Source organism: Elephantulus edwardii, unplaced genomic scaffold, assembly GCF_000299155.1.
Source record: "Elephantulus edwardii isolate Elephantulus edwardi_28Jun2011 unplaced genomic scaffold, EleEdw1.0 scaffold00422, whole genome shotgun sequence".
NCBI lineage: Eukaryota > Metazoa > Chordata > Mammalia > Macroscelidea > Macroscelididae > Elephantulus > Elephantulus edwardii.
The window spans coordinates 1,114,880-1,127,656 of NW_006400172.1; the positions used below are offsets into that span (position 1 = coordinate 1,114,880).

The 12,777-nt window shown below is 42.6% G+C and overlaps 1 protein-coding gene and 1 pseudogene across 1 annotated transcript in view; one reads left to right on the top strand and one right to left on the bottom strand.

Annotated features, from left to right (window-relative positions):
* Positions 1 to 455: 455 nt before the first annotated feature.
* Positions 456 to 1,630, bottom strand: LOC102876597 (annotated as a pseudogene).
* The window catches only part of LOC102876995 (complex III assembly factor LYRM7-like), a 55,427-nt gene continuing 44,278 nt past the window's right edge, over positions 1,629 to 12,777 (top strand). The window contains exon 1 of the mRNA XM_006902515.1: positions 1,629 to 1,634. Within this exon, the coding sequence (XP_006902577.1) occupies positions 1,629 to 1,634 (6 nt within the window). The remainder of the gene's footprint in view (positions 1,635 to 12,777) is intronic.

Consider the following 12,777-nt stretch of genomic DNA (forward strand, 5'->3'; position numbering starts at 1 on the left):
TGATTGCCTCAGGTCTACTTGAGTAAATCATGCCTTTGAGTCGAGCATGACTCATAGCAACCCTATGAACAAAAGTCCTGAAACCCCATCTACAACTATCAACATTTCTCAAAATTCTTAACCCAATAACATCTGTAATAGTAACCTTGTCATATGTTATTATAAGGTGCCAACGAGACACATACAACTCTTAGTAACTCTATGAACATATACGAACCGTGTCCTATTCTGCACCATCTTTATCAGCCTCAATACATTTGAGTCCATTACTGTAGTCACTGTATCAATCTATTTCACTGAGGGTTTACCTCTCTTTTTTTTTCTTTTTTTTTTTTTTTAATGGGGCCAGAGGTTGCTTTATTCTGCAGTTGGGGCTGCTTTAGGCCACTGGGGCTGCTGGGGGTGCCGGGGGGTGGGGATGTGGAGGAAGGGGTAGAATGGAGAGGCAGGGACAGCTAGACCCCCACAGTCCAGCCGTTGATGATCCTGATGTGACGGATGATGTCCTGGATGGCTTCGGATGTGGTGCCCTGGCCCCCGATGTCTGGGGTGTGCATGTTCTCGTTGTCCATGGATGCCAGGACGGCCTTGTGGATGGAGGTGGTGCAGGAATGGAGCTTGAGGTGGTCGAGCATCATGCAGCTTGCCAGCAGTGTCGCTGTGGGGTTGGCGATGTTCTTATTGACAATGCTCTTGCCTGTGTTCCTGGTAGCTGTCTCAAACACTGCGTACACATGGCCATAGTTAGCGCCAGCCACGAGGTCCGGGCCCCCGACCAGCCCTGCAGAGACGTTGTTGACAATGTTGCCATAGAGGTTAGGCATCACCATCACATCGAACTGCTGGGGCCGGGACACCAGCTGCATGGTAGTGTTGTCCACAATCATGCTCTCAAAGGTGATCTGAGGGTAGTGGCTGGCCACCTCTCGACAGCACTGGAGGAAGAGTCCATCACCTAGCTTCATGATGTTGGCTTTCTGGACAGCGGTGACCTTCTTGCACCCGCTCTCATGGGCCAGCTTGAAGGCGTACTCCGCAATGCGCAGAGACTTGGCCTTGGTGATGATCTTCAGGCTCTCCACCACGCCACCCACGCTCTCATGTTCCAAGCTGCTGTACTTGCCCTCAGTGTTCTCCCGGACAATGAGGATGTCAATGTCCTTGTGCCGGGTCACCACCCTGGCAGGCTCTTACAGTGGATGACGTTGGCGTAAAGATCCAGGCTAGTGCGAAGGATGTTGTTTCGGGATTTGTGTGATGGCGGCAGGTTGTGGTTTGTTTCGATGTTGCCCTTCAGAGCCACACGGTTCCGCCGAATGGCCATGATATGGCATTGTGGATGTCCTCCTCATCGGCATTGGAGCTCACGTGCACCTCCTCGAAGTCCACCGGGACACACACATGCCTGAACACAGACTTGACGTGCAGCATGAGCTCGGGTCCAATACCATCCCCAGGAATCATGGTCACTGTGTGTCGCCCACCATACTTAGCTGACGAAGGAATTGTTTGTGAGGCTCCTCTGGGGGGCCTCCTGCGCACCTAGAACCTCCCAAGGACGGTAGAGGTTGCCCGGTCTAAAAAGGGTCTTCGCAGCGCCACAAGCGGCCGTCTCGACCTTCAACGCCATGACGGTAAATGACAGAGGCCACACGTCCTTGGGCCGATGACACTGCTCTCGCGATATTCATGCAGGGGGCGGGCTACCTCTCTTTTGCTGATTTTTGCAAACATGATGTCTTTCTCCAAGGAACAGCTTCTCCTGACAACATGCCCAAAGTATATGGGATGAAGTTTCACGAACTTTACCTGTAAGCACCTGATTGCACTTTCTCCAAGACATTTCTGTTCTTTTGGCAGTCTATGATATTCAGTACTCTTCTCCAACACCACAACTCAAAGGCATTGATTCTTCTGCTGCCGTCCTTATTCATTGTCCAGTTCTCAGATACTTAGTAGATGATTGGAAAAATCATGGCTTGAATCAGCCACTCCTTAGTCTTCAAACTGACATCATTGCTCTTCAGAACTTTGGAGAAGTTCCTGACTGAAGACTTTCCCAGTGCAATATTTCTGGCTGCTGGTACCGAGGATATTCATTACTGACCCAAGTAAGATGAAATCATCAACAATTTCAGTCTTATCTCTGCCTGTCATGGTGTTATATATTGGTGAGAGGATTTTTCTTGATGTTGAAATGTAATCTATGTTTAAGACTATAGCCCTCAATCTTCTGCAGCAAGTGTCTTGCCATATAAGATAATATATTAAATGACTTTTGGAATTAAAATATGGGCTTTTTTGGGAGACAATGTTCTACCTACCACAGCACTCCATGCTGTTGCTATGTACCATCAACTTGGAACTGACTCACCCCAGGTCACCTAGTAGATTTTCAGAAGTAATAAATAGCATGAGAAGAGATTGCCCAACTGTCTCCTCCAGAACTGGTGGATTCGAACTGCCTGCTGTTGGGTTGAGAGCACAACTTCTTGTCACTAAACCAGCAGAGCTCCCTCAAAGCTCCTTGGATTTCTATAATGAACATGTTGGAATTTTCTGTTCCATTCTGAGTCCCATATTTGGGCATGTAGACAAACCAGGAGAGCACGCAAGATAGTGAAAAGCCAACTCATCTTTCAAATAGCTAAAGAAACCATGTATTTACCTAAGAGAAGCCTGCAGGCTTTGCACGCTTAAGAATTATACTTTCAAAAATTGTCAGATGAGGGGTTTAGGTTAAGTGAATACAGAATTCTAGTTTACAAGAAGTTAACACAATTTTTGAAAATTACCAAATTACCTATCTTCAAGAAACTGGGCTATCATCTTAAATGGGAAAGGAAAACAGTTACCTTTTAAACAATTCTTAATATTCTGAAGGTCCTACTATGTCACAAGATAGACTTTCCATGGATTAAAAAATGTTAGTAATTATGTTAAAAAAGTTTTCTGCAAATCAAATTCATCTTAATAAAAACACAAAGTCAATTATTATCTTACTGAGAAATAATGACTTGCCAATAATCCTTGAGATGTCATAAATCACAGAATAGGAAAGAGCCTTGGAAGTATTTCAGCCCGAATCCATCATTATTCTTTTGGATTTTAATTTGGTTTAAGTGGGTCTTTTACAGAGCAAATTGGTTTTCCATTCAACAATACACACATAGTTTTGTGACTCTGATTACAATCTCACATTGTAACAACACGACTCTCCCTTTCTCCCTACATTTCCTGTTTCCACTAGTCTTTTCCTATCCCATCCTGCTTTCTAAGCTTTATCCCTGGGAAATAGTGCCATTTTTATCTTGTTGATTGATTGATTGTTTGATTGATCTTGTGGCTGATTGTGCTAAGAAATGCAGTTATTGTTGTTATGTGCAGTCAAGCCACTTGCGACTCATAGCGACCCTATGTACAACAGTCCTAAACTCTGTTCTGTCCTGTGCCAATCTCATTGTCTCCGACACACTCATCCTGATTACCCCAGTCACCTAAACAATCCATCTTCTAGAGGGCCTTCCCCTCTTGTGTGGTCCCTCCACACGCCCAAGCATGATGTCCCTCTCCAAGGACCTGTCTGTCCCTCCTTACAACATGTCCAAAGTATGTCAGACGGAGCCTCAGAATCCTTGCCTCCAAGGAGCAGCCTGGTTTAACCCTCTCCAGGATGAATCTGTTTGTTTTCTTAGCAGTCCATGGTACCCTCAATACTGTTCTCCAGCACCAAAGCTCAAAGGCATCAATTTTCCTTCTATCCTCCTTAGTCATTGTCCAACTCTCTGATGCATAACATGTGATTGCAAAGACCATAGCCTGTATCAGATGCACCTTAGTCTCCAGAGAGGCACCAATGCTCTTCAAAATTTTGGAGACGTCCCTAAAAGCAGACTTTCACATCGCAATGCATCTTTTAATTTCCTGGCTACTGGTGCCAAGAGTGTTGACTGTGGAGCCAAGCAAACTAAAGCTGTGTATAATCTCAATCTCTTCACCATCCATCCTGATGCTGCCAGTTGGTCCAGTGGTGAGAATCTTTGTCTTCTTGAAGGCTGCTGTCCTTGATCCTCTGCAGCAAGCGCTTCAGGTCCTCCTCAGTTTCAGCAAGCAGGGTTGTGTCATCTGCATAACGCAGATTGTTGATAGATCATCCACCAATCCAGACACCCCACTTCTCCTCATAGAGCCCAGGCTCCCAGATGATCTGTTCTGCATACAGGTTGAAATGCACTAGTCACTTTATAAACCATTCTACTGTTTGACTGAAAGTTAGAGTGTGGAGATGATCTCAATACCAGGCATGAAAGATGACAAAGGAACATAATCTGAGGGTTTCATCATTCTCAATCAGACTAGTATTTTTTATTATTTTTCTTTTTTCCACACTTTTTTCTCCCTGCTTTATCATGGACATTCTACTAGAATCCCCCCCAGAGTGGTCAGCAGTGGCACTGCTAGCTAAGAGCCGCTACTTCTGTTCTCATGACCGTGAAGAATTAAGTTTCCAGGTTAGTCCAAGGACTAACACGTTTTTATGTTCTCCATTCTTTTCTATTTTGAACAAGGATGTTGTTGTTGTTATATGCCGTTGAGTCGCTTGCAACTCATAGCGACCCTATGTACAACAGCCCTAAATTCTGCTCTGTCCTGTGCCAATCACACTGTCTCTGACACACCCATCCCGATTACCCCAGTCACTGAATCAACCCACCTCATAGAGGGCCTTCCTCTCCTGTGCCTTCACCCTACCAAGCATGATGTCCCTCTCCAAGGACCTGTCCCTCCTTACATGTCCAAAGTACGTCAGATTAAGCCTCAGAATCCTTGCCTCCAAGGAACTGCCCGGTTTAACCCTCTTCAGGATGAATCTGTTTGTTTTCTTAGTAGTCCATGGTACCCTCAATTGTCTTCTCCAGCACCACAGCTCAAACACATCAATTCTCATATCCTCCCTAGTCATTGTCCAACTCTCTGATAGGATAGACACTCTAAACTTTTAAGACCCCAGTTGCTACTCACCAAAGTAATCTAAAACCCCACTGATATGGAGTCAATTCTGACTCACCTTTCATCTAGTTTCAAAGGGTATGAATATTTACTGGAGGAGACTTCCCATCTTTCTCCAGCAGATCAACTGTTGGGTTTGAACCACTGGCCTTCCACTTATCAGGGCAACATGACTCACTAAAGAATGATGTTGCTGTGGGTAGGTTCTGTCAAGTCAACTATGACTAACAATGACCCTATAAACAATAGATCTGAACCTTGCCCTATGCTATGATATCCTCATGATCTCTGTCCTGCTCAAGCCCATTGTGGTAACCATTGTGTCAATCCATCTTATTGAAAGTCTTACTCTCTTTTACCAAACCTTCTACTTTTCCAAGAATGAGTCTTTTTCTGAGGTCCAGCAGCTTCTGACAATATGTAGATCAAATTTCACCATCCTTGCCTCTAAGGAGTACTCTGGTTGTACTTCCTTTAAGACATATTTGTTCTTTTGGTAGTCCATTAGATATTCGGTACTCTTCACCAACACCACAATGTAAAAGTAATGATTCTTCTACTATCATCTTTACTCATTGTTCAACTTGAGATGCATAAGAAGCAAATGAAAAATACCGTAGCTACGATCAGGCCCACTATAGTTTAATCATCTGACATACTCACTCTTTATAATTTTGGAGAGGTTCTTGACAGTGGATTTCCCCAGTGGAATTCATTTTTTTAAATTTTTTTTAATAATTCATTTTAGTGAAAGTTCACAAAGAGATTGGTTTTCATTCATGCATGCATGCACATTTTCCTCCCTCGTGTTCCCCCAATAAATACCCTGTGTAATGCTTGACCTGTTCTGGGCTGTTCATTCTCATGCATATAATTTCTTATTGATCATTCCTTTCAGATTATCCTTCTTTTCACCCATTCCAGTGCAGTGTTCATTTTCTATCAATTCTTTTCCCACTCTCACACACTGTATATCAATCCTATTATTATAATAGTGGTTTTATGCATTATTTGTCCTTTTGTGACTGAGATATTTCACTCTGCATATCTTTGATTCATCCATGTTGTGTAGTGCTTTCTGATTTCATTCTTTTTTTCCGTGCAATGTAATATTCTATGAGTGTTCATTTTAGATTCAAGTAAGATTAAATTGTTGACAACTTTAATCTTTTCTCCAAATGTTACTTATTGGATGAGGCTTTTTGGTTTGTTTTCTTGTTGTTGTTGTTGGGTTTTTTTTTATGTTTTGCCATAATACATATTGAAGGCTCTAGTCTTTGATCTTTTTCAGTGTTTCAAGTTTGCTTTACTTTCTACAAGCAAGGTTGTGTCATCTGTATAACGAGGCTGTTGATGAGTCTTCCTCATTCCTAATACCATATTCTTCTTCATATAGTCTAGTTTCTTGAATAATTTGTTCAGCATACAGACTGGAGAGGTATGCAGAAAGAATACAACCCTGACACACACTTTTCTGATTGTAAACCATAAGGAGTTCTGACAACTGCTTCTTGGTCTATATATAGGTTTTACATCAGCACTTTAAAGTGTTCTGGGTTCTTATTCTTCTCAATGTCAGCCATCATTTGTTATGATCCACACAAATGCCTTTGTATAATCAGTAAAACACAAGTAAACATCTTTCTGGTATTCCATGTTTTACTCAAGATCCACCTTACATTGACACTGATGTCCTTCATGTCACAGCCTCTTCTGAATCTAGTTTGAATCTGACAGTTCCTTGTCATTATATTGACCAGCCAGAGGGTCAGCTATGGGTCAGTTCCGACTTGATGGTACAACAACATAGAAAACTGATATCCTATACCTGCATTCATCAGCCATGTTAACTTGGGCAAATAATACTTTCTTAGATGAGAGAATGCACAAACTGCGATTTTAGGAACTGTTCTAATGTTTACTTCAGTTGTTAGGATTTGATTCTTATTTCCGTACATCCACAAGGAGACAGTCATAACTGGGAAACATCAACATACATCTCTTTCGTAAACCTAGAAGACGCCGAACTAGCAAGCAAGAACAACAAACGCCTCTTCAGGATTCAGTTCCAACAGGCACGTCGAGGTCGGAAGTGACTCTGCCCCTCATTAACATGGCAACAAGGCGACTTCCGTTCTCCCCTCTCCAGTAATTGGACTCTGTCACTAGTTACCAACCCCTTAGCAAATACCTCCTAGTCTCTTCAAGAAAGGCGGGTCTACAAGAGAGATGCTGCGTGGCGATTGGTTGCTGCTCATTAAGACCGTGAGGGGTTGGAGAATCCTTGGTCCATAATAATTGGTTGCTCAGAGGCGGGGCGACTCGATGGTTTGAGAAGTGGCTGCTGCGGCGTGGAGAACCATGGGTCAGGCGGCCAAGGTGACAGGGCTCGGGCGGGGAGGGGTGCGATGCCAACGGCATAAGTAATATCACAACTTTGCAAAGGTTGTCTGGGGTCTTGTGTAGCTGGATTGAGGGACGCCGCACTGGGCGACCAGCCCCTGTACAGGTGCGGAGGAAGAAGGGAAGCACCAAGGTCAGGTACAAAGTATGTGTGTTGTAGTCCTGTCAAGCGTTCTGCCCCCTTTCATCTCCTGACCTAGTGTTTGTGTGAAGAACCCTGGGAAGTGTGGGACATCAAAGACAATCCTTGGTCACCACCATCTAGTGAGGACAAAGCTTTATTCCTATAACCAGAGGGTGTATGGAAGTCATGCACCACGTCCCAGAAAAATTACTTGTCAAAGTAGCATTTTTGGAGACAATGAGAACTGAGTGATGTTTGTCAATCTGTGAGGTTGGGAAGTTCCAGCCTTGCCCTGGTCTCAGTCCTGGGGACCTGTTCTCACATTCCTGTTTTTATCAAGCTGATGCACGTTCTTGCTCTATGCACAATTCTCAGGCCTGATCTAAATGCCATCACCATGGCTGGTTCGGATCTGAGCCTACTACTTGCTGAAACAGGTTTGGTCAGCTACTATACATTAGGAAAAATATATAAGGAAAAGAGATGCTTATGGTTGAAAATAATAGGAGCGAGCCATCAAGTGGTAAGCCATGAACTGTTGAACTTGGTGTTCTCAACACCAATAGAAACAATTATAGAGGATTATTTACTTTAAAAATTATTCAGTGCCTATAATACCTGTTTTTAGGCAATACTGTTGTTGACAGAAATCAAGAAAGTTGTTCAGAGTTGTATCTGTTCAAAATACCTATTCATTCTGAGGCAAGGATGGTGAAACTTTGTGTCACATAATTTGGGCATGTTGTTAAAAAGCACTGCTGGGAGGGCAACTAAAGTGCTTCTCCGAGGCAAGGATGGTGAAACTTCATCTCACCTATTTTAAGCATGTTGCCAGAAGGAACCCGTCCTTGGAGAAAGACATCTTGCTGGGAAAGGTAGAAGATCAGTGAAAGAGAGGGAGATCCCTCAATAAGATAGACTGGCACAGATGACTACCACAGTGGACTTGAGCCTGTCAGAGATCATAAGGATGTGCAGAACAGTGCAAGATTCAGAACTATTATCCACAGGGTTGTTATGATTCGTAGTTGACCCAACAGCTCCTAACAACAAGAGATTTATATTTATAATCCAAGCATTATACTCTTTATGTTGTTGTTGTTGTGTGCCGTCGAGTCTCTTGTGACTCATAGTGACCCTATTATGTACAACAGCCCTAAACTCTGCTCTGTCCTGTGCCATTCGCACCGTCTCTGATACACCCATCCTGATTACCCCAGCCACTGAATCAAACCACCTCATAGAGGGCCTTCCTCTCCTGCGCTGTCCCTCCACCCTCCCAAGCATGATGTCCTTCTCCAAGGACCAGTCTCTCCTTACAACATGTCCAAAATATGTCAGACGGAGCCTCAGAATCCTTGCCTCCAAGGAGCTGCCCGGTTTAACCCTTTCCAGGATGAATCTGTTTGTTTTCCTAGCAGTCCATGGTACCCTCGATACTCTTCTCCAGCACCAAAGCTCAAAGGCATCAATTCTCCTTCTATCCTCCTTAGTCATTGTCCAACTCCCTGATGCCTAACAAGTGATCACAAAGACCATGGCCTGTATCAGATGCACCTTGGTCTCCAGAAAGACACCGTTGCTCTTTAGTACTTTGGAGAGATCCCTAACAGCAGACTTTCCCATTGCAATGCGCCTTTTAATTTCCTGGCTACTGGTGCCAAGAGTGTTGGCAGTGGAGCCAAGGAAACTAAAGCTGTGAACAATCTGAATCTCTTCACCATCCATCCTGATGCTGCCAATTGGCCCAGTGGTGAGAATCTTTGTCTTCTTGACATTGAGCCTCAATCCATATTGGAGGCTGCAGTCCTTGACCCTCAGCAGCAAGCACTTCAGGTCCCCCTCAGTTTCAGGAAGCAGGGTTGTGTCATCTGCATATCGCAGATTGTTGATAGATCGTCCACCAATCTTGACCCCACATTTCTCCTCATAGAGCCCAGCCTCCCAGATAATCTGTTCTGCATACAGGTTGAAAAGGTATGGAGACAGGACACATCCCTGGTGTACGCCCTTCCCAATTTTGAACCATGCAGTGTTTCCTTGCTCTGTTCTGACGACTGCCTCTTGGTTCAAGTATAGGTTTCTCATTAGCATGATCAAGTGTTCTGGTACTCTCATTCTTCTCATTGTCAGCCACAGTTTGTTATGACCCACAGTCAAACGCCTTTGCATAGTCAATGAAACACAGATATGCATTCCTCTGGTATTCCCTGCTTTCCGCTAAGATCCATCTAACATTAGCTACAATATCCCTGGTACCATGACCCCTTCTAAACCCAGCCTGGACTTCTTTCAGTTCTCTGCTGATGTGCTGTTCATGTCATTTTTGGATAATCTTCAGTAGAATCTTGCTTGCATGTGAAGTTAATGAGATTGTTCTATAGTTTCCACACTCTGTTGGGTCACCCTTCTTTGGAATGGGAACAAATATAGATCCCTTCCAGTCAGTCGGCCAAGTGGTTTTTCTCCAGATTTCTTGGCACAACTTGGTGAGCACATCCAGGGCAGCATCTGTTAGCTGAAATATGTCAGTTGGTATACCATCTATTCCTGGGGCCTTATTTTTTGCTATTTCCTTCAAAGCAGCTTGAACTTCTTCCTTCATCACCATAGGCTCTTGCTCCTATGTTGTTTCATTAGATTCTTCTGTGTGCACTAGTCCTCGGGAAAAGACATCATGCTGGAAAATGTATAGACTCAGTGAAAAAGAGGAAGACTCAATGAGATGGTTGCCAGTGGCTGCAACAGTGGTCTTGAGCATGTGGAAATTATGACAGCCCAGAATACAGCAGAGTTCACAGAATTGCTATGAGTTGTAGTTGACTTGATGGCATCTAACAACAATGAAAATTCAATCTGTATGCTAAGAAAATAATCGGTGAAGTAGAACTATATGAAGAAGAATATGGTATCAGAACTGGAAGAAAATTCATCATATGCAGATGGCACAACATTGGTTGCTGAAAATGAACATGAAGCATTAAAGAAGATCCAAGTGTGGATTACACTTTCAATAAATGAATTACACTTTAGCATAAAAAACTCAAAATTCCTTTACAATAACCATTTAGTCTTACTTCTATCACCAAGGTCACTAATGAGCTTTCTTTTTTCCAACTCTTGCATGCCAATCACCAGTAATTATCAGTGCATTTCAGTTGCATATTGATCACTCTCAGGAAGAAGTGGTAGAAACCCTCAGTGTCTTCATCTTTTACTTTAGTGATTGATGTACAATGTCAATAATTATATTAACAGATCTTCCTTGTATGTTATGGATATTAGCCTATAACTTTTGATATTATCCTATCACTATACTTAAACTATCAATATTGTTGTTATAGTGTGCCATTGAGTTTCCTGCAAACCCATAACGACCCTACATACAGCAGCTCTGAACCCTGCCCTGTCCTGAGCCAGTCTCACAAATTCTGACACACCAACCCCCTTTTCCCCATTACTGTACCAATCCATCTCATCCAGGATCTTCCTCTCCTGTGCTGTCCCTCCACCCTTCTGTGCATGATGTCCTTCTCCAAGGGCTTGTCTTTCCTGGTCATGTACCCAAAGTATTTGACACAGAGCTTCAAAATACTAATCTCCAAGGAGAGTCATGGTTTCACCCTCTCCAAGACAGACCTGTTTGTTTTCTTGGCAGTCCGTGGTGTATTCAAGACTATTCTCTAGCACCACAATTCGAAGGCATTGATTTTTCTTCTGTCATCCTTAGTCATTTTCTAGCTCTCTGATGCATAGAAAGTAATGTAAAGACTATGATCTGGATTAGGCACATCTTAGTCTCTAGACTGATAGCATTACTTTTCAGTACTCAGGAGAGGTCCCTGACAGCAGATTTTTCCAATGCACTTCGTCTTTTGAATTCCTAACTGCTGGTTTTAAGAGTGTTGATTTTGGAGCCAAGCAAGCTGTAATTGTTAACAACCTCAATCTCTTCTCCATCTATCATGGTGCTACCAGTTGGCCCAGTGGTGAGAATCTTTGTCTTCTTGATGTTGAGCTTCAATCCATATTGAAGACTACCATCCTTGACCTTCTGTAGCAAGTGCTTCAGATCCTCTTCAGTTTCAGCAAGTAAAATATGTCATCTGCCTACCATAGGTTGTTGATAAATCTTCCTCCAATCCTGGTGCCACATTCCTCCTCATAAAACCCTGCTTCCTGAATGATCTATTCTGCATATTTATTGAGAATGTATGGAGACAGGATACATCCCTGATGCACTTCTTTCCTGATTTTGAACCATGCAGTGTTTCCCTACACTGTTCTGAGGACTACTTCCTGGCCCAAGTATAGATTTCACAAGTACAGTCAAGTGTTCTGGGATTACCATTTTCCTCGAGGTCAGCCACAATTTGTTGTGATTAACATAGTCAAATGCCTTTGCATAATCAATGAAACACAGACAGACATTCCTCTGGTAGTCTTTGCTTTCTGCCAAGATACATCTGACATTGGCAATAATGTCTCTAGTGCCACGACCTCTTCTAAACCCAGCTTGTATTTCTTGTAGTTCTCTGTCAATATATTGTTCTAGTCGTTTCTGGATAATCTTCAGCATCATTTTGCTAGTGTGTGATATTAGTAATATTTTTCAATAATTTCCACACTCTGTACCTTTTTTTTGGAATGGAAATAAATATGGATCTCTTCCAGTTGGTTGACCAAGTAGTTTTCATCCAGATTTTTTTAAAAAAGAAATTTATTAATTTTAATGCATATTTACTGAGATTTTAGATTTTCATTCATTGTTGCATTTTTCTCCCTGCCCCTCCTCCCCCAGTTTACTCTTCTCTTTGAAAAGTAAAAGAAAAATTCCTTCATTGGTATACAATCTCCCCACCCCGAGTACACTCTACTATGCAACCTTCATTCTGGACTCTTGTCATAACCATAATACGCAATCATATATCACTTTTAAACTGTTCTCTCCCTCACTTTTTTCAATGCCATATACATAATTTATCCAGTTTTTCTAGGTCTTACTCCAACCCCGATGTCGGTCCCATTCTACAACAGTGGCACTATGCGGTATTTATCTTTTTGTGACTAAGATATTTCACTCAGCATAATGTCCTCCAGTCAAGTGTTTCTTTCTTTCTTTCTTTCCTTCTTTCTTTCTTTCTTTCCTTCTTTCTTTCTTTCTTTCTTTCTTTCTTTCTTTCTTTCTTTCTTTCTTTCTTTCTTTCTTTCTTTCTTTCTTTCTTTCTTTCTTTCTTTCT